Source organism: Equus asinus, chromosome 23 (assembly GCF_041296235.1).
Source record: "Equus asinus isolate D_3611 breed Donkey chromosome 23, EquAss-T2T_v2, whole genome shotgun sequence".
In the NCBI taxonomy this organism is placed as follows: Eukaryota; Metazoa; Chordata; class Mammalia; order Perissodactyla; family Equidae; genus Equus; species Equus asinus.
This window is the reverse complement of record NC_091812.1, coordinates 19,402,549-19,423,657: the sequence shown is the minus strand read 5'-3', so window position 1 is coordinate 19,423,657 and position 21,109 is coordinate 19,402,549. Positions and strand designations below refer to the sequence as shown.

The window sequence follows — 21,109 nt, the reverse complement described above, 5'->3', positions numbered from 1 at the left end:
TGTGACCAACCATATAGCAAAAAGGACACTCTTTTGGCCTCCTTATCCAGCAGCAATGGTAAAGAAAAAAAATGACAATAGCAAAGAAAGAAGAGGTTGTATTTCCCATAAATTGGTACCAAAACATTCTCACCCCAAAAGAAATGTATGGGCCTAATACATTTCCAGCGATGGTAGCGAACCCAGCAGTCATGATTGCATGGAGTTCAGACCTGGTGGCATGTTGTATATACGGTTGGACCAGCAGTGGAGACTCCGTCTGGAAACACAGAGTGACCTGATTAAGCATTCCCTTTTAAGTCTTAGGAGGGTATGCCAATCTATTCAAAATTCCACCCTCTAAAGCAGTATTTCTAAGAGAAGACCTGAGACCAGCTCCATCAGCATCACCTGGGAACTCCTTAGACATGCAAATTCTCAGACTTACTGAATCAGAAACTCTGGGGGTGGGGCCAGCAATCCTGTTTTAACAGCCTTCCAGGTGGTTCTGATGCATGCTGGAGTTTGAAAGCCTACACCCTAGCTGTCCGTGTCATTTGAACTCTAGGTGAGTGCGTGTGCAGAATCATGCATAAAGTTTGCAGAGTGTGCAAGGCCGATTCACACAAGGCCCCCACTTAGCCTGGAACTGGACTCTGTTGGCTGGGGACACTTTTCTAAGGTTGGAACACCATTGGCCAGGTAACTCTGCCCAGTGGCCTGGCCTTGAGAACTGGGGATTCCCAAGCCTCTGTGACTTCCCGTCTTCCAGCTTCATCTCGACAGACCTTAAACCTCTTTGCTGACACCACAGGGAAATAGAGACATGAGCAGAAAAAGCAAACAAGGACAGGTGTCCAGAGGCCTTTTCCTAACTGAGACTCACTCTTCCTCTTTGAGTGTAAAGGAATCAGGTAGAGTGCTGTTGTAAAGGCTTGAGTCCCCTCAAGTAGGGCAGGTGGCCTGCAGCCTGGGGCTCTTCATAAATAATAGGTGAACTTTAGCATATTAGGTATCAAATGGAGCATGTGTGCAATTTTACAATTTTCCCCTATTATTTCTAATTGTTCTACAAGAGTGAATATGTTGAGCGTCAATTTTTGGACTGAATAGAAATTCAGTACTTGAGCCCTCTTATCCCACAGGTAGGAGGAATCAACTCAAGATTGTGCCCTAATTAGCCTGGAGAGATCTTATGACTGTAATTACAACAATTTGAACTCCTACAGAAGGAAGCATGGGCCCTGCTCTGAAGCCCGTGCTCCAGGTTAGCAAGCTGGGCTGGCCGATAAGTAGGCTCAGCTGTCTGGAGCCAGTCGTAAGCCTGGGATCTGGGGCCATGTGTTTTTCGGGGCGACTATTTTTGCTTCAAATCCAATTTCCTTGGGCAGCCATGCTAGCGAGCCGTCACACTTGGTTTCCTTGGTACGTGACTCCATTGTGCATGAAGCTCCATGTGCGGAGTGATGAGGATGATTATGACTATTTCTCACTCATCCGCCCCTTAGGAATGCTGCTGTTTTGAGAGACACCCCTTTTGCATCACATTTCTTTGCTTAAATGGACTTCAGGCAAAAGAGCATCTAACCATGGGATGGATCAGGGAGTGAAAATGCTTTTGCTCGTCAGCATTGTTCTTCAGGCTCAGCAAAGACAGACTGTTGGCCAGTTCAGACAAGTTGAGAATGAACTCAGGTATCTATACAGCTGCACGGTCATCGGTGGGAGCCTTTCCTGGTCTCTTTCATCGCCCCGGCCTTACACTACAGCAGGTGAGGCTGCCTGCTATGGGTTTGCAGGCTAGAGATAGTGGTGAGCTCCATGTGAGTGAATGAGCTGCTCACCTCTGAAGGGTGGGCCAGAGGCCTCAACAACTCTATAAACTCAGAAAGGATTGGTTGAGCATCTATGCATAAGTCCGATACTTTGACAAAATGACTCAATCTTTCGTCCTCTCCATCAAATTTCCAGAACCCCAATGCCACGTTCTTGCACTGAGACTCTTGGAAGGGATCTCTCTTTCTCTCTTTTATTTTTCTCTGGAATCTGGACTTTGTCAATCCTGAGGGCTCCTTATTTTGCCATACTGTCCTCTACACTAAAAGAAATAAAACCATCATACATTTTTATTCTACTTTGAGAAAAGAGAGTCCATTTCAGAGCTGTTTTGTTTTGTTTTGTTTTCTTGATATTACAACTTACATATCCGACGAATATATTGCCAGCAGCAACTACAGATTCAACAGGAGATGATCCCATAGTAACCAGCATGAGCCATCCAATCTAGACGGGGACAAGGGACAAAGTCAGTGAAGAGCTATTTATATACACAAAACATCACAGTAGGGACAAAATCTTTGCAGGAAAACGCTGCGGCTTCAATAACTGTGGGCATGCCAGCAATGTACTAACTGTGAGGACATCTTACCTAGTCCTTAGAGCAGGCCAATCACACCCTCCTATGGGAGGGCTAAGTCTGAGTCATTGTAGGTATTCTCAACATCATGCAAATGAGTTTATATTGAAACGTTGTGGATGAGTTATAGTTTATAATAATTGCTAACAGTCACAGCAGGTTTATTGCATTCCAGGCAGTTTTGAGCCCTTGATCTGAGTAATGCTTTAATCCGCACAGTAACTCTTTCTTTGAGGGAGGTCCTATAATTATACCCATTTGATAGAAGAGGAAACCAAGGCACAGAAGTTTAGTTGTTTTGTCAAAAACCACCCAGCTAATAAGTAGTGGGGTGTAGTTGGCATTTGGCCTTTTCTACTTAACACTCAATCGAACATGGTTTATGGTCCCACTTTTGCAGTGGCCCCTCCAACCGGAGACTGTGGTGCCCACCTCAGGATGGGGACTTCCTGTGGCATTCCCTCTCCTTAGACATGAGCACAGTAATTCTGAATGTTTAAACAGACAATTGGAAAATTATGGGCCCTGGTGCTCTTGCTGAAAATGTGAATTCCACCAGTCTTCTGTTCTTTCTCTCTCTCTCTCCATTTTCTTTATTGACAGGGATCAAAAGATGTTCCCAAACCCTGTGTGCACTGTATTGCTCTCACGCGCATTCAAATTAGCTTAAAAATTTAATAGGTTTCTGATCTAATATATGACTGTAGGACTGATGGTTGCTGCAGCAGAAGAAATGATTTTGACTTTTTAGACATTTAAAAAGAACTTAGTTTGCTTATAAAACTCCCTCAGGGGAGAAAAGCAGCTTCCCCTTCTTGCTCTGATTCTCTAGCAGCATCCAGACCAGAGTGCCCCCTTTTGGAACCTCCTGTGGAAAAGAGTGACTCTGAATAAGGCACAGGATGCTCCCAAGGTTAAGGACAGTGCTGCTTTCCCCGGCAGGTGTGGGACCTGTGGGAGTCAATTCTGTGGCTAAAGAAGCAATTGCTAAGGTTTCATAAAGATGTAAGTGGGTTGCAAGTCAAAGCCCTGTCAGAAGTCCCTGAGATAGACTTCCTTCTAGGGACACATGTAGGATTTTTGGATATGAATCCAGTAACTTGGGGGAGGATGGTGAGTCTTGGTACGAAGATAAGGCACTTTGGAAAACCCTGAATAAAAGGTATTTAGGACTTTGTCCCTGAAATAATCAGCTCTACAGCTGTCACCCATCCTTCTGGTTCCGTACCTTTCTAATGATCCACTGCATCAGTCCGAGGTAGTATAGCATGGACGTGACGGCGCTGAAGAAAACCAGCATTGGCAGGAACTGGAGGGGGAGATGAAAGCAATCATGGGCTACCGTTGGCCTCAGGAGTATTAGTAGGTTTCAGATCAGTCTCCTTCTTTCTACCTCCTTTTCCCCTCTGAAATGTCATAAAAGTACTGGAAACTCCTCTGGAACTAAACAACACTTTATCAAGCAGCTGCCGCATCTACAGTCTTTTATTCTAATTTGCTCTGGATAAGCTTGAGTATATTTCATCAGAAATGACATTTTTTTCCCCCTCTGCTATAATCATCTTTTCTTCCTTTAGTGTCTCAGAGAAGGAGTGAAGGTTTGGAGGAATTTGTAGTAATTAGGCTTATTAAACTGAAGGCCACTGGCAGATGTTCTTGTTCTGATATTAAACAGCCATTAGCGTCACCACTTATCCTTTCCTAGATCCTATTTTCCTGATGCTCTTTGGGTGCCTTCAGTACAGCCTATGTGTCTACAGGGAGCCGCTTCTCCCCTGCAGAAACCACACAGAGCTGCAGTCTCAGTCCCTCCCCACCCCTACCTCTCCACACCCCTTCCCCTCTGCTCCCCAGCTAAATGGCCAGGGACAAGCTGCCACCAGAGGCTCAGAATGATGGAGGACAATTTGTACAGGATCCAATTTAGGAAACTCTATTAGCACTATATGTGAAAAGACTTTCTGCGCCATCATTCAGAGCTCATGCACTTATGTGCTTTTCTTGGCTTTAATAGGCAGGCGGAGCCTTCCTGAAAGTATCAGGGAGTCAAAGGGGCTCATCTCTCGAATGTGCCCACAGGGATTCTGTGCTGGCAGAGAGGATGGAGGCTACTGCCCTGGGGGGAGTGGGAGGGGGGTCTGAAGACACTGGTGGAATCTGGGCAGCAAGTCATGCCTTCTTTGTGACTTTAGTTTTTTCCAATTCAGGATTCAGATCACAATATGAGCATATTTCCAGGTCAATATGTAAACACTTGACCTTTCAGAGATGGCTTAGTTATCTCAGCACTAAGGCATCAAAACAGCAGTTTAGGAAAATATCCAGCCTATCAGTTGGCCTAACTGAACCTGGGGTAATTTGGAGGTAAATTGGGAGTACCTAGGTGGGAAGACAGTTTAGAAGTGTAGGAACAATAATACACCTCAAAAAGGAAAGCTGAAGAACAAGCCAAATGCATCTTTCTGACTCATCAACCGGCATCTGTAGGGACTTCCCAGAGGACAGTGACTTCCTGGGGTTTGTGGGATCCTCAGGGGGGCAATTGATGAGGCCCAGGCACGGGGCAAGTTTGCTTTTCCTCTGCAAAATAACATCCCTCTTTGGCTGGGAGAAGGTCCAGCCCCCAGGCCTCCCTAGGCAAAGGCTGTGCTGAAGGAAAATGGGAATGGTTTAGCACGAGGATGGTTCTGGAAGAACAGAGGCTGATGTGGGTGACCAGCTGTCCTGGCTGGCCTGAGATTGAGGGTTTCCTGAGTGCAGACCTGTCACCGATCCTGGACCTGGAAGCCATTATTGGCCATATGCCTGTTCATGGCCAGGTATCTAACGTTCTTTTCCCTGAAATCTCAGATACTGTTGCCCCATATGACTTTTCATAAGTATCTCATACAGCACTAAAGCCCTCCAAAGGTATTTGAATATTTCAAACTCCTCCACATGTTTCCCTTAATCCTATAGTAACAAAGCAATATGTTTGCAATCCACCGACTTCAGATAAAATTGCAATGAGAAAGGACAGTGGTGTGCTGTGCACCTATCACATGCCTAGTAGCTATACGCCTGGTTTCTGGTTGTTGGGTTCTATCCGAACATCCATGAAGACTGAGAAGTTACTGAAAAGGACGTGACTCCATAGAAAAGGGTTTGGCTTTACCTTAAACGCCAAGTAGTGGTCTGTGTAGTTCTCGCCAAAGACAAAGGAAGCACCAGCGTCAGTGTGCTCCAAGAAGGTCTGACATAAAGGAAGGGCAAGAGGAGACCATTATAACCCCTGAAGCGGTGGTTAATGTCCCCAGAACCCATCAGGCTCTAGAGAGAGTGAGGACCCAGCAAACTTGTTGGATAGCCTTGGAGATTTAATTTTCTCAGCTTTTCTCCCTCCAGTGGGTGGCCTGGAAGTGTATTTTTGAACTATAACTGTGCACAGATTTCCCGGCATTTCTAACATTTAATGTGACTCCAGGGTGCTAAAGAATAAGCTGGGTGTGGTGATTTGTACCAGAAGCAATAGGTGGCACATGGGTGTCACTGCTGACCACTAGATGCAAAGAGAGCTTGTGTCTCTGTTTGTGGAACCTCCTTAGAAGTGTGCCACCCTTGGGCAGGATGAAGGGGGCAACTGGGATGGGGGAGTGATGCAGTGGATGGTATGGGCGAGGGGCAACAATAATATTAATAAACTGGACAGATTAACATTTTTCACATAAAATTGTTTGTCTAACTCATGCCATGATATTAAAATTTGAGTCAACTCAAGCAGACATACAAACCTATTTCCAACATATATTGATGATTATATTCAAATGTTGAAAGCACTATAAAAGTAAGATGTTCTTTTGAACCCAACTTACGTGAACTTGTTTGCCCAACCACTGAGAAGCCCTAAGTCCAGGGCCAGTCCTTAGTATTAAGAGCCCAAGAAGAAACTGTAACCCAATTCCCCAAAAGACAGGCCTCCAGTGTACCTATGGAGAAAGATGGAGAGAGACGTATCTTGTTAGAGGATGAATGCTGACCTGAGCATAAACGCCCAGAGCCTCACTGTTTCCTTGGAAGCTTCTCACACGTGGCCTTTGACCCCCCTTATCTGGGAGGCCCAAGCAGTCTTGAGCAGAGAGTCCCTTGATAGATTCATATGCAGAAATCTCAGGGTTGTATTCCCTCTTTCTAAACCTGAGTTTGAAGCCATCACTCTCAGGGGAGTATGGAACCATTATGTAAAATGACTCAGACCCAAAGAGTAGTCTTAGCAGGAAGGATCTAGCCTTGATGGTCATGCTGTAAATATTTGATACATATAATTATTTGCCCTTCTGGAAGATGGAGAGGCAAAATATGACTTCTCTGTGCATCCTAGGTTTGTTGATCTGACAAAATGTAAGTGAATCAAGTGAAAGAAATTCCACCCTGTCGAGGGGTTCTCATTTCACTGTAAAAGCAACCAATTATCTATAACACATACCCAGGGAGAGCAGAGTCATGGACAATCAGCTTCTTTCATTTTTGGTGCAGAGAGGAGCCTGCTGCAAAGAACTATGGGATTGGAGGCATAGAACACAGCGGAGATCTTCACAGGGCAAAGAATTTGGATCACATTAGGTGACTTTGGTCTCTGACTAATCCTTGTTTTGAGGGGTGAAGCTTTCAGCCAGTAAGTCTTCCAGGATTTGTCATTATGATTCATATGTGAACAATCAATGTCTCAGAATTTTGCCCATGTATTGGGTTACTGACTGACAGAACAAGGATGAGAAGGGAATTTAATGTGAACAAAACTGTTTAAGGACAAAGTTTTGGAGTAAAACAGCCAAAATTGCAAAAGGAAATTTGATAAACTGAAGGATCCAATGGTAGAATATTAGATTATTTGCTTGTGGGGGAAATCTGGACGAAAATGGATGAGTTTTCTTTGAATGTGTATTTGACGGGGAGAGGAGGGTACAGGAGCAGAAATTGGACTTGACGGACAGAACATCTCACTGAACGTGTGACTGGAAAATTACTGAGAATGAACAATGAGAAAGTGACAATTCTATGAAAGTTCAGGAAGAAGGGCCCCCTAGCCACTCAAAATATCACAGCAAGGTAAGAAAAATACTGAATAACAATTAAATTCTCTCACACTTATTATTCAGAGCAATTTACACATGAGAAAAAAGGGGGAAAAACCCAAAAATATCAATTTGATACTTACTTTGGTTGGGTGCTTGGAAAATAGAAATAGCAGGATAACGTACACTATGAGTCCACCGAAGGACACCAGCTGCCATTTCCCCAATTTGGCGGTGTCAAAGATCAGCCAGAAAACAACTCCCAGGATCAGAGAGCTCCAAATCACCCTGAGAGAACCAGAAAGGGGGTATCATTTGTTGTATTTGTGGCAACATTTGTCACATTCAAGTACTAGCTTGAAAATCATAATCAGGTTTCAACTAACAAGCAAAAATATTACAGGTAACAGACTCTGGCACCAGGAGGTTATGCTTCTAGAAATTGCAAGAGACCCTCTTTTGTTGCGGCTATAAAGGCAAATAGCCAAAACATTAAGCAATGTGTCCCCCTCATTCCACAACCCTTGGGCCCTTCAAGGACATCTAAAGGGGTCAGAGAGAAGAACGGATGTTTGGAAAGAAGTCTGATGATTTCTTTGAGAAATCTATGGAGAGTCCTCATCTCCAGTTTGGAAGATGGGTGAGGCGTTACTTTCTTCCCTTTAAGGGAGAGCTTGAAATGCATTCTCTGCAGTTGGGGGACCTCACCTGAGCCCCAGAGAGTCAAGTGGGTCTTTAGATTGGATTCAACTCCCTGAGGAATCAGATGGGCATGACAAGGCTGATTCACAGCTTGGATGGCAGAACCAGAAAGGGTGCTGTGTTGGGATGGCACAACCCTGGTTTATTAGGCCAAGGATGTGTGAAGTTTCCTGGTAGATCCCAGTTGGGCAATGCTGGGGAGAATGGGTCCTGGGTCCTACCCAGCAAGGCCACCTGGAGGGAGAGGAGGTCCCACAGAGAGGCTGTGAGGAACGCCCTGAGTGGTCACCTGCAGGCCACGGGCTCCTGTAGGAGAGGGTTGGCTTTAGTAATTCACAGACCTTTCCTCCCAAGGGAGCCAGCTTTGTGCCTAGAGCAGAGGGTTACCTCCCCAAGTGAGAACCATCCCATCCTTTGGAGAAGATCTTATCATTTAGTGGCACTTGAAATTAAGGCAGTTTGTAGGGACATTTGAACATATCTCCAATGAGTAATTACCTTCTTGAGGCCTTGATTCCTGTTTGCAAAATGAAGGCATTTTAGCAGATTATTCCCTATGTTGTCTCTAGCTTCAATATCCCACAAATGAGGAAGCAATTTCAGAACACAGTTTTGGAAGAGAGTTCAAAAGTCAAAGATCCCTCTCAACGGCAGTAAGAGAACCAACTGCATTTACCACTTCAGCCAGAACCAATGGCTGTCCAGAAACCTTCTGCCAGGAGACAGGAGCTCTTCGATTCGATGATCATATTTGGCCATAAAGTGATCCCAGACCACAAAGAAGATGGCAGCCACAGTGATCACGAAGAGAGGAAGGGCTCGGTGAAAGTTGAGCCCACACGCGGCGATCACCATAGCCAGGTAACCTGCCAGGACGCAGACACAGGTGGGGACCATCAGCACCAGCTGGAGACCAGCCACAGCACCAATCAGCTCCGCCAAGGGGAGGTTCAGTCAAGGGAGCATTGAAGGCGGGAGAGCTCGTGATAGGGCTGTGGGCTCCTCTGACTATAAGTAGTGGATTTTGGGGGCTTCTGTTGTTTTTCCAAGCAAGTCCCTCACAGTGTCACCATGAACGCTAGGAGGACAGCATGCTAGGTCTTTTTCTCTCATAGAAACTTCTGAGTTCTCGAATCCTGACACTTCATCACCGGGCCTCTCACTCAGCACTAACCACTTTTTTCTGACATTCAGACTCGGCAGGGGAGCTTCCGTCAGAGAAAGGCCAGGAGTTGAAGCAACCACTGACTAAAGGTATTGATTCTCCTGGTTTGCAGCTCAGGTTTGGCCTAAGCTTGAGTAGGAAAACAGGCCCACCAACAATCTCTAAGTGTCCCGGTATCTCTACAGGAAAGGGAACAGGGTGGGGCAACTACCAAGGGGGCTGCTTTTGAAGAGGAGGTTGTAGGATAAGAACAACAAGGTTTCCTGTTAAAGGTCAGCAATAATGGTCCGAGGTTAAATCTGGCTGCCACATGCTTTATAGGTGGCAAGTACAGCTGTATTTGCACGTTTGTATCTGTCTTCTACAAATAAAGTCTCATGGGGACACAGCCACACTGTGTGCTTTTGTCCCATAAGGTAGAGTTATGTGGGTTTCACCATATTGCGTGCAAAGCCTGAGACACCATTTGGCCTGGGACACAGATAGTTTATGGCTGATCCCTGTTCGTGCAGTGTGAGCACCAGCAGTCCCACTGACCTCGGGGAGCAGCGGTCTTGGGTTAACATCTCTGGACTTGGGTGGGAGGGTCCCACCTTATAGACATGAGTGCTCTTTAAAATGGGCTGCAGATCCCTTTGCTTGGGAGAGAGAAAAACTGCGGACCTGTTCATCTGTGAGGACAGTACAGTCCTGCCTTCAGGCAAGAGGAGTGGGCTACCTGGGCCCAGGCTCCCCCTCGTGTTGTGTTTGCGTAGAGCATTAATTGCTTATATTTCCCCTACTCTTAGGTTTCTGCCTTGTCATTATCACCATGTTTTCCACTTACCTGGATGTGATGAACCAGCCCTCAAATCCACACCACAGTCACAAAGGCCACAGCAGTAGGGAACCTAAAAAGTTAGCTGCTGGTACAAAAGCTGGATAGGGAACCGCTCTGAACAGGTGTCCCACGCTGAGACGCCCCCCCCACCCCACCGCCCCTGAGGGGCTTCCTGATTGATTCTCTCCCTCTCTAGATGATTCCATGAGGTCCAGGGAAGTGGGAAGACTTATTTTTCTTTCCACAGAAAGCTCTTATTTTGGGAATCCTTGAAAAGAGACACTCGATCCCATCCCCTTTGCTACTTACCAGCTAATAAGGTGCCCCAGAGGATGTATCGAAGGGTGGTTTTGTGTTTTTGACAAAAATCCCGAACCATACCATACTTCCTTTCCAGATACCTGAAAGAAGACAAAAGCAAAAAGGCAGGCAGAAGTCAACACCAAAATCATGAAATAAACTGGCAGCTAAGGCTGGATGGGGCTTTGTACATCAAGCAAGCAAACGACCAAAGTCATGAAGTGTGTGTCCTACAATATAGAAATGGGAAACTCATTTCAGTTTAGACTAAAATCAGCCATGTATTGGATCCGGCTTTGCTGAATGGATGTGATTTGGTGAATTGCATGTGCCAGCCCTTGAGGGGTTACAGAGATGAGAAAACGTGCTCCTGGAAATGGAGCAGGGAAGATGGAGAACTAACCAAAAGCTGAAAGCAAATTATAGGACGAGGGTGTTTCTCACTGGACTATGAGGGCCTCCATTAGCTTTTAAGACATTGTTATTAAATGTTGATTTAAAAAAAAAGTAAAAATCCAATGAACTATCATCTCTTCTGTTTCCACAAAGTTTGAGTAAGCTGGTGGTTCCCTGTCCTCGCTCACCATACTTTTTAGCGGGGGGCTGACAGACTTCACTAGGTACTTGAAACATAAAGTAGAATTTCATGGCTATGAGAACTATTAACTAGTAGGTTGTAATATAGCTTTCCCAGAAAGTTCTAGAATTGTTAGCATGTCTTTGTTTCTCTCCAGAGTTTTGTTATGGGGTGGTGGGTATGTTACTGGACAAAACATGTGTCCCCTTCTTGGCAAGTTAATCAACCTACACCAGAAGTAGTTGTCACACAAAGCAGAAATTTTGTTTGTGGCATGCAGGAAAGAAAATGGAGACCATAGGGAATAACTCACAAAAGTTATGATTCCCTGAGTATGGGGAGGTGGGTACTTTTATTTGGGGTAGGGGATGAATATTCAAAGGGGAAGTTTTATCATCGCATGTAGAGGTGGGCAGAAGCTTACACATGCGTGGTTTGAAATCATGCTTTTACATGCATCGCGTGATCTCAAAATGGCTGCTTTGCCCCTCCCAGGGGAGAATTTACAATATAAATGAGAGCAGGTTACTTTAGTACAGCTTTTCGCCTTTTGGCATAGGTGGCATTCCTGTGCTTGCGGTCTCCGCCGGTCTGGTCCAGTTCAAAGTGGTTGGGTCCAGGGTGGTTGTCATTTAGAGCTTCTTCCTCGTGCATAGCTGAAACCACATACGCTCAAGACCCCAAAGTTCTTGGAAAGAAGAATGTCTGTAACTTTCAAGATGACAAAAGAATCAGGTCAAACACAAAAGATTAGAGTTTAGGCAGGACAAGAAAAGCGGGTTGGAGTCCGTGGCTGGTGACAGAATCCCTCCTCTACTTTTACCCTGCTCCTCACTCTTGAGGGCATGGGTCAAAGGTCCATATTGTGTAATTACTTCCTCCTGAGCATTGGCATTGTCATAGGGGCTGGTAGAGGAGTAGAATTTTTCCCGCTGGTCTAAGGTAATTCTGTGGGTCACCAGCATGGCTCTAAGTTGTTCATATCCCTCACTAACAGAGAGGTGGCAGTCACAGCTCTCAGGCATGGAGGCTGTCTTTTTGCCACGGTGTATAGCTGCTTTGAGAAACAGGCTATCACTCTCTTTAAGGATCCCAATGTTTGTGCTAATCCTCCCAGAGTTATCCCTTGTCTTTCATGAAGGTACAAGTCAGATGGTTTGCTCAGGTCTGGAAAGACCAGTGCAGGTGCTTCTATTAGTAAGTTTCTAAGCTTATTGAAAGCTTGGTCACATAGCTCATCCCATTCAGAGGGGTCCGTTTCTGGCCCCTGTAATTTGTCATAGAGAGGCTTAGCAATCAACCCCAAATTAGGGATCCACGTGTGGCAGAACCCAGCCATCTCACGAATTCTTATAGGTGACTACATGTTCTTGGTAGAGAAGTTGATATATTACCATTTTCCTCTCTGAGGAAGGTGGTACTGCCCCTTCAAAATAATAAACCCCAAATACTTTACAGTCTCTTGAGATACCAGAGTTTTTCCCTTAGACACTTGATATCCCTTACTGGCTAAGAAGTTCAAAATGATCACCGTGTTCTCATCAGAGATTTTCTTAGAAGGACTAGCTGCTAGGATGCCATCCACATACTGTAAGACAGTGCTTTGTTTTAATTTTAATTCCCTTAAATCTTGGCCCAGGATTTCCTCAAAAATTGTAAAGGAATTTTTAAATCCTCGGGCTAAGACAGCCCAGCAGTATTGTTGATTCTGGTGGGAGTCTGGGTCCTCCCATTCAAAGGCAAAAATCTCTTTGGACTCAGGGTCCAATGGGACATAAAATAAAGCATCTTTTAAATCTAGCGCTGTATGAAACATGCTGTCCCAGGGAGATTAGCCAGCAGGTATAAGGATTAGGTCCTACAGGATGTGGGTCTTGGACTGTTTTGTTGACAGCCCTAAGGTCTTGAACAAATCTGTACTTCCATTTTCCTGGCTTTTTAATGGGTAAAATGCGAGTGTTACATGCGTAGCTACATGGCCCGATTATTCCTTGTTTTAGAAGTTTCTCAATTATAGGAATTATATGGCTTCTGACGTTAGGGGGCATTGTTATGTGAGAGGCCAGTGGTCTATCTACTTTTAGTCCACCCCTACAGGTATGGCACCAGCTGCCTGTCCCATTTGTCCTTGTGTCCATACCTCTGAGTTGACTCAGCTTAGAATGTTTGGGGAATTTCTTCCTTTTCAGGTACTGGTGCATTTTCTAACGAGGCCATGAGCTCGACCTCCCAATTTTTGGGAACTTGGATTTCTATTTTGACTTGTTCCCAGTTTATTGAGGCCCCTAGTTTTGATAATGTGTCCCTCCGAGGAGAGGAACAGGGCATTCTGGCAGATATAGAAAAGCACGTCCTAATGTTTTGGATCCTATTTCACAGGTCAAGGGCTCCAGAAACCTTCTGGTCTCTCCACTACTGATACTCCTTTTACATCACACTTTCTTTTTTGAAAGGGTTCCTTTTTTCGGTATTTAACACCAGGAGTGTGGCCCCAGTATAGAGCGAAAATTCAACATGCTCTCCTCCCACTACTAAGGTTACCCAGGGCCCTTCTGGGAAGCTGAGGACTGGTTGCCTGGAGCCAACTGGGGAGCCCCATGGCCCCATCACATATCATCTGTAGTCATGGGAAGTTGCCATGGCTTGGTCTTGTCTGATCCCTTCCCTCTCTTGGGTTGGTTCGGACAATCCCCATGTCCCTCCTGTCTGCACTTGCCACTGATTAAGCCCCAACTTCATTGGTGGCCTTCTGGTCCCATGGTAGGGGCTAGGGTCACTCACCAGTAGCATCTTCTTCTTCTCCTTCAGGTGACCTTCAGCAGACTGGAGGGTCAACCAAAGCAGAGTAGCTTGCCTCTGCATCTCTTGGTCATCTTTCATTTCTTCTATCATATTTCTGGTGTTGGGCACCCTGAAGGCCACCTCCACTAACTGCATAGAACTGGTATCAGGCCCTATTGTCAGTTTTTGGAGTTTCCTACAGATATCTGGAGCACTTTGAGAAGTGAACAGGTATCAAGAACCACTTATATCAGTGACATTTACCCACATAATATAACCTATAAAGGTTTATTATTATTTATTTGATAATTTTGCAAGTAATTTAATACATGCAATAAGCCTAACTAGTCTAAAATCTCCCACTTTATAGAAAGAACAAATTCTTTGAGAAGTCTCAGAGTCCCACTGAAACCCCCAAAAAGACTTTACTTAGGATTTGAACCTTGGGGAAATTAGCCAAAAAAAATCAAGAGGTTTTAAAACACTTGGTCACATTGGAAATAATGTTTAGTTATCCATTTAATCAGGGTGACAACAGAAATTGTCACAGACAGAGTGGAACAGTCTAAAAAGAAGACTCTAAAATAGGGAATTCAGCCTCCTTAAGCGTAGGAAATTATTTTAACGAAACATAGATTTTCTGTCTTGTAAGTAGACTCACTCAAAAATAAAGAAATTTTACCTTTGATAATCTCTTTGTCAAGAGTAGACCAAAGCTTTCAGAAGATTATCCTTTTAAGAGGGAGAAAGTCAAATGTTTAATTGTTTTAACTTACTTTTGATATAGAAACTCATTTATTTAATTGAATTTGTCTTAATCTTAGTCCTCTTAACTATGTGTAAAACTCTTTTATCTGGGTTTTTACTTTCACAAACTTTCTGTCACTTGCTTCTTAGATTTAGAATTTGTTCCATGTTTTTCTTCCCTTTTTTTCTAGTACTGTAGAACAAATTTATCTTTTTTAACAAAACAAATAAAAATATCTCTAGTCTTTATGTCTTCTTTACTGAAAACGTACATTTTACTTTCCTTGAATACAAAGATGTTTCCTTACTAACTTTTAGTAGCTTTTTTTTTTTTTTGGCCAAGGAAGATTTGCCCTGAGCTAATGTTTTCTCTATATGCCAATGTTTCTCTATATTCTCATATGAGGGACACCTCCACAGTGTGGCTGGTGAGCAAAATAGGTCTGCCCCTGGGATCTGAACCCATGAACCTGCACCAGCAAAGTGGAGTTTGTGGAACTCTAACAACTCAGCCACAAAGCTGGGCCCAAATTTAATCATATGTATTAATAGAACTTTTAGCAGTTATGGACTTTGACTGTGTTTGCAAAAACTAAGAAGTAAGTAATTATATACTATCTTTTACATTAGTATTCTGTAGGTCGGCATATTTATAAATACTTTTTATAAGATTTAGGAACATGATACTTCATAGTATAATCTTTTATAACATAAGACGTGTTTACTAATAGACCTGAACATCTTTTAGTTGTTTTGTAGTAAGAAGGCAAAAGTAGATTAACCTTTATCTGACATTTTATCTCTTTTAGAAATTATCTTGCTATTTAACGAATTTTTTATCATTTAATTTAATCGAGTAAAACTTCAAAGTTTTAACTTACAAAAAAGATTTTGGAACTATTCTAAATACATATGTTATAAAATATAATTATTGTTAAAATTCTATCCATAAACTCTTACCTCACTTACATTTAAGCCATTTTTTTTTAACAATCATGTCCAGATTACTCACAAAGTCTCTATGTGACACCAGAGCAGTTCGCCATCATTTTAAGTTGTTGTATATACGTATATTAAATCACGATTATTGTTAAAAGTTCTCCCCAAAGCTTTTACCGTTTCACATCTATTTATTTTACCTGTTTCCAATGAATATTTAGATTGCCTATAAAAACCTTATGAATTAGACAAAATTAGCTATTATTTTAAGTTATTAGTTTTGTTGACAAATTCTGTAAGAGAGACAACATGAGTTTCTTTGACTCATAAAGGCTGTATGTTTATATTACATCCTATGTTGATAACTTGTGGACATGTCTATTTTAATGAAACCAATAGACTTAAACAAGTTTTTATTTACCAAAGATCATTTTAGATCACGTTAACTGGAAAGACATCTGGGCTAGTTTTTATCACATTTAGAAATAATTTACGTAAGTGCTTATTTTAAGTCAATTAAATACACCTCCTTTAGAAATGACACAATCCAGACACACAGGCAGAGACATTTGGACAATCAGAAACAGAACTTTAAAAATTTCAGCCATGTCTCAGGAACAAAATATAAAAAATGCTGGATCCAAATTGTGACCTCTTCAGATGGCTAAAGATTTGTCTTAAAGATTTTTTTCTTTTTGCTCTAAGGATCCTTTTTTACAGCTGGTTTTAAGGTCATTTTCTCTTTTAGCAGCGTCTGTGTATTAATCAAAGAATGCATGCCATTGTAAGAGGTTTGGAATCCTCACTTTTAAGGTGGACTTTTCTGGAACAAAATTTTCCCAAAATGGCCATTACAGTTTTAAAATATTTTAAAAGTTTACCTATTTTCACTCCTTAGTTTCAGATATGGAATTTTGGGGAAGTTGAAGTGGGGGAGCCCAGCAGGAGAGGAGGGAGGAGCAGCAGATTGGGTCTTCTTTCCCCAGCACATTTGTTTATTTAGGTTTTCTTAAAGAGGCAGCATGGGATTTTTTTTTCTTGTTTAGAAGCCTCAAAAATCAAAATAGGCACGGCCAGCCTGGTGGCATAGTGGTTAAGCTCACATGATCCCCTTTAGTGGCCAGGGGTTTGAGAGTGCAGATCTCCTGTGTGGACCTACACACTGCTTATTAGGCCATGCTGTGGTGGCATCCTGCATATGAAATAGAGGAAGACTGGCACAGATATTAGCTCAGGGACAATCTCCCTCACCAAAAAAGAAAACAATTTAAATAGACTTCCCATTGGTTGTTTAATTTTTCATGGCCCGCTTTGTTTCTAATTACATATGCAAATACACCAGCTTCAGTCAAATGAGCTTGCCCCATTTTGGCCAATATAAGGTGAGGTCTCTCTTACCATGGTTAATTAACATTGCCTGATGGGTGGATTTATATGTGCTCACAATCCCCACAGTCTAATTTAAAATATAATTAGGCAAAAGAAATGTAATCATTTTAAATAAAGCTCATCATTTTTAGCAGGTCCTGTTGGAAAAGGTTAGTGCAAAGCAAAAAACAACAAAAAAACCCTGACAGATCCAATATCCAGTAAAAGAAAAACCGGACCAAGTGCTAGGAGGGCAAGTACCTTGGCCCCTGTCATGCACGAGTTCCGTGACTCACCACAGACGTCTTCTCAAGTTCCGAGCCTTGTTTCCTCCACCAGCAAAAGCCAAGCTGCCCTCTCGAGGAGGAAGGTTAAGGAGACTAAGGACCCTGGGAAGGTCCGATCTGGGAGAGGAGAGGCCGATGGAACCTCTCCAGCAGGAAGTGAGGGGGAAAGAAGAACAGGGGCATCGAGCTTCCCCAAGGACGGCTGGTAAGGAAACTGAGACAGAGAGATCCCAGAGGCCTGGAAGCCTGTCTGTTGAGGAAACAGAGGGTTATGAGGATCCTCTGCTGGGTGTGGCCAGCTACTTTGTTCCACACAGCTCAAAGGTTAACATTCAGACTGTAAGGACCTAACTCCGCCTTGTTCCAGTTACAAGATAAGACTCAGTGAGTCTAGAGACCAACTCCTTCTGTCACTCACAAAATACAAAACACCAAAGGGCCCTCAAAGGGGCTTCAAGTGCCAGCAGTGACAAACTCAAATGGGCTTCAAGCCCTCACTGCCCAGTGACTAGTTAGCAGGGATGGCTCCAGTTGGCCAGAGCTGAGCATCGGTTCTTCCGGGGTGGCCAAGTTGCACAATCCTTCCAACCACTTTGGGACTCCACTTTCCTGAGCCAGGCCACCTCCAGACAAGGACCTGAACCCAGAAGCCAGGCTCCAACACACAAACCTTGGGACTCGAACCCAAGGCTGAGAGGCTGCTTTTAACCCAAGGTTGAGGCAGCTGACTTTGTGAGACAACTTAAAGAAATAATGCTTATAGTTGTGCTGTGGGGTTGGTGCCACTGACCTGCATCGAGAGATTCTCGGAGCAAAATGCTCAGAGTGGCTGCTGGGTCTCCTGATGGGGAAGCAATGGCAGGCTGGCAGCACCAACACAAAGAGGAGAGTCCCTCCCCCTGAGGCTCAACCTCCAGGATCGTGAACGTGTTCTCCATCTGTTGGAAAACGGATGTTTGCAAGAACAGGGGGACAGAGGGCCCATCTGGGTCGGCAATTTGTACAAGTAGTGTGGGAGCAATGTTTGTATCTGATCATTTCTTCCGGGAAGAAAGGTGTCCACCAGTAAGTGAGTATGGAGAGGCCACAGGGCTGTACCCACAACGATTGTCCTCTACTTCTCTTGGGATGCTCCTGGTCCCCTCCACACCTGCTCTGAGACCTGGCTTCCCTGCAGGTGCCTCTTTCCTCAATGACACATCTAACAGAAGCCTCTCCTTCTCCTGCTAGAGGCTGGATGGAAGGAGTTTACTTGTACATTTAACCATTGCCACTTCCAGGCCACTGGACAGCATTTATAAAACAAGCACTTCTCATCCCATATAGAAGATTCTCAATCTGCAGGACCTCACAGGACCCTGGCCCTAGCTCAGACCACCCCTGCCCTTGGTTAAGGCCTCCGGTCCCCTCCTTCCCACAGGCATGCCCACATGTCCAGGTCTCAGCTCCCTTCAGGTTTCAGGGCACAGCTCAGTTCTTGCTTTCTATGACGCCTTCTTGCATCTGCTCAGGCGGAGGCATCTTCTGCACTTTCTTCCTACTGTCTTCTCTGATTGCGTTTTGTTATGGAGACTTTACTGACTACAACTTCCTGGAAAATGGATGTGTGTGAACCCTACAGCACCAGCACGTGGAACACTGAGGATGCTTGACAGGCATTTGTCGAATTACTGGATAAATGCAATGGGAGTGTACATTGCTTTTCTGGAACAGTATTTTACAGCTGTCGGTTAGGACCCCTTAGTGGGTTATGAAGTCACTCAGGGCATGATAACCCTCATTAAAAGGGAGAAGAGGACATCTCAGAGGGTATCACACAGAGTGATGGAAGGTATACTTCATGAAACTTTTGTCGTTATCGTGTGTGAATCTGTACTGAGAATTAGAAACACTATTCTAGAAGATATTGAAGGAATATTAGTGTAATAAAGACTAAGTTTTTCATGGTCTAATTGAGGAAAGGCTGGTGATGCATTATCCTCAGTCGTGGACATAGTGTTAACAAGTAGCAGTGGTGAGGGCAACATTTAATAGGGCGCTTTAGGGTGGATGTATGGGATTTCTTAATTGCAGGGAGTGTGTGTAGTCCAATACAGCAAGCTGACACTGCATAAAATAAAGTAGGCAGAAATAGACACTTGGCCATTTGGTTTTCTAGCCTGAACACCTCCCAATCCCCTGGGGGTTGTTTCCATCCCATTGACATTGGTGAAACCTGAGTGCCTCTGGCCACCCAAGAGAATCTCTCAGGCCCCAGCGTTAGAGACTCAGAAAGTAAAGTGAAGGATGAAACTAAGCTCAGGTTTCTGATGTGGTAAGTATTCTTGATGGTGTATATGTGATAGGAGAGTTCAATCCTAATTCTGACCAACTGCAGAGATATCTTCTGATACATGAAAACAAAGTTCCTCAGACTTAGGAATTAAATCAAATTTAAATAGGAATTTAGAATGTTGGCAAATACTTTGGTGTTATGGTAGAGTACCAGATAATCTTGCACTAGGAATCAGAAGCTGAATTGTAAGTTAGCTTTGTTCCACTCTAGCTGAGGAACCTTGGGCAAGTCGCTTCTCTGAGCTTCATTTTCTGGTCCAAAAAATAAAGACAATAATTTTGCCTCTCCCACTTAATGAGTGATAAGGACCTGGAATACCTTCAGGGTACTACAAGGGAAGAGCAAGTTTGTCGGGATTTAAAATGGACTGGGCTTGGAGAAATTACTTGCTTGTTGATTGACACTGATAAGATGAATTAACTACTTTGTATGGACTGGGGCAACTAGTTGTTACTTTATATCTTGTACCCTTTGACCAAGTTCACCCATTCCCCAACCTCCAACCCACCCTCAGTCCTGGCAACCACCAATCTGTTCTGAATCTATGAGTTAGTTTTTTTTTTAGATTCCACAAATAAGTGAGATCATGCAGTATTTGTCTTACTCTGTCTGACTTATTTCCCCTAGCATAATGCCTTTAACCCTCCTCCAGGTTGTCACAAATGACAGGACTTCATTTTATTCATAGCTGGATAATATTCCATTGCATTGAATATACACATTTTCTTTATCCATTCATCCATCAATGGACACTTAGTTTATTTCCATGAGGTGGCTCTTGTAAATAATGCTTCAGTTAGCATGGGGGCTCAGATATCCACAGATATATTCCCAGAAGTGACACTGCTGGATTAATGGTATTTCTGTTTTTAATTTTTTGAGGAACCTCCAAAATGTTTTCCATAGTGGCTGCAGCAGTTTACCTTCCAGCCAACAGAGCACAAGTGTTCCCTTTTCTCCACATCCACGCCAGCACTTATTATCTCTTGCTTTTTGATAATAGCCATTCAGAGAGGTATGAGGTGAGGTCTTATTGTGGTTTTGACTTGCATTTCCCTGGTGATTAGTGAGGACTGATGTTGGCAACAGACTTGTTGCTTAGCTCTCTGCTGCCTTCTCTCTTGGGTTAAGTGGACTTCTCAGGTTTAAAAGGCCTTCAGGGAAGGACTCCCTCATGTCAGGTGTCATGCAGACCACTTTTGGGACAATCCCCTGACTAGCATTGCTCTGCCAAGGCTAACTGTGTTTGTATCATATCCCCCAGGATGAATACATCAGTCAGTCAGTCTACAGGATAACAAGAGAAGATTTTTCTCTCTAAACTAGGAAGAAAACTGCCACCCAGCACGGCAGGATGGACAATCACTTCTCTCTATGTCCATCTCTACTCATCTCTATCACTATCATCGAGATCTAGGTCTACCTCCCTCTGAATCTAGTTTTCTCTGCAGCAAGGCTCAAAGGCTTATTAACTTGAGTGCCATCACAGAAACCAGGCAATACTTCCTGGTGTCACTCCAGGTGTGGAACAGAGAGAAAAGAGAGTGGAAAATAAAGCAAAAGCCTCAGAAATGGGGTAGAATGGCAACAAGTGAGGAAATTGGGAGAGCAGAGAAAGGAAGCAGAAGGAATGGCCATTTAC

General features: G+C 43.7%; 1 protein-coding gene across 1 annotated transcript in view; it reads right to left on the bottom strand.

The window, feature by feature from the left end:
• The window catches only part of LOC106831010 (solute carrier family 28 member 3-like), a 33,153-nt gene extending 15,735 nt beyond the window's left edge, over nt 1-17,418 (bottom strand). The window contains exons 1-10 of the mRNA XM_014840982.3: nt 17,142-17,418; nt 11,540-11,721; nt 10,443-10,534; nt 8,825-9,014; nt 7,590-7,734; nt 6,247-6,360; nt 5,550-5,627; nt 3,624-3,704; nt 2,182-2,262; nt 134-259 (exon numbers count right to left, since the gene is read on the bottom strand). Of these exons, the coding sequence (XP_014696468.1) occupies nt 134-259; nt 2,182-2,262; nt 3,624-3,704; nt 5,550-5,627; nt 6,247-6,360; nt 7,590-7,734; nt 8,825-9,014; nt 10,443-10,534; nt 11,540-11,664 (1,032 nt within the window). The 5' untranslated portion in view covers nt 11,665-11,721; nt 17,142-17,418. The remainder of the gene's footprint in view (nt 1-133; nt 260-2,181; nt 2,263-3,623; nt 3,705-5,549; nt 5,628-6,246; nt 6,361-7,589; nt 7,735-8,824; nt 9,015-10,442; nt 10,535-11,539; nt 11,722-17,141) is intronic.
• Nucleotides 17,419-21,109: the final 3,691 nt, after the last annotated feature.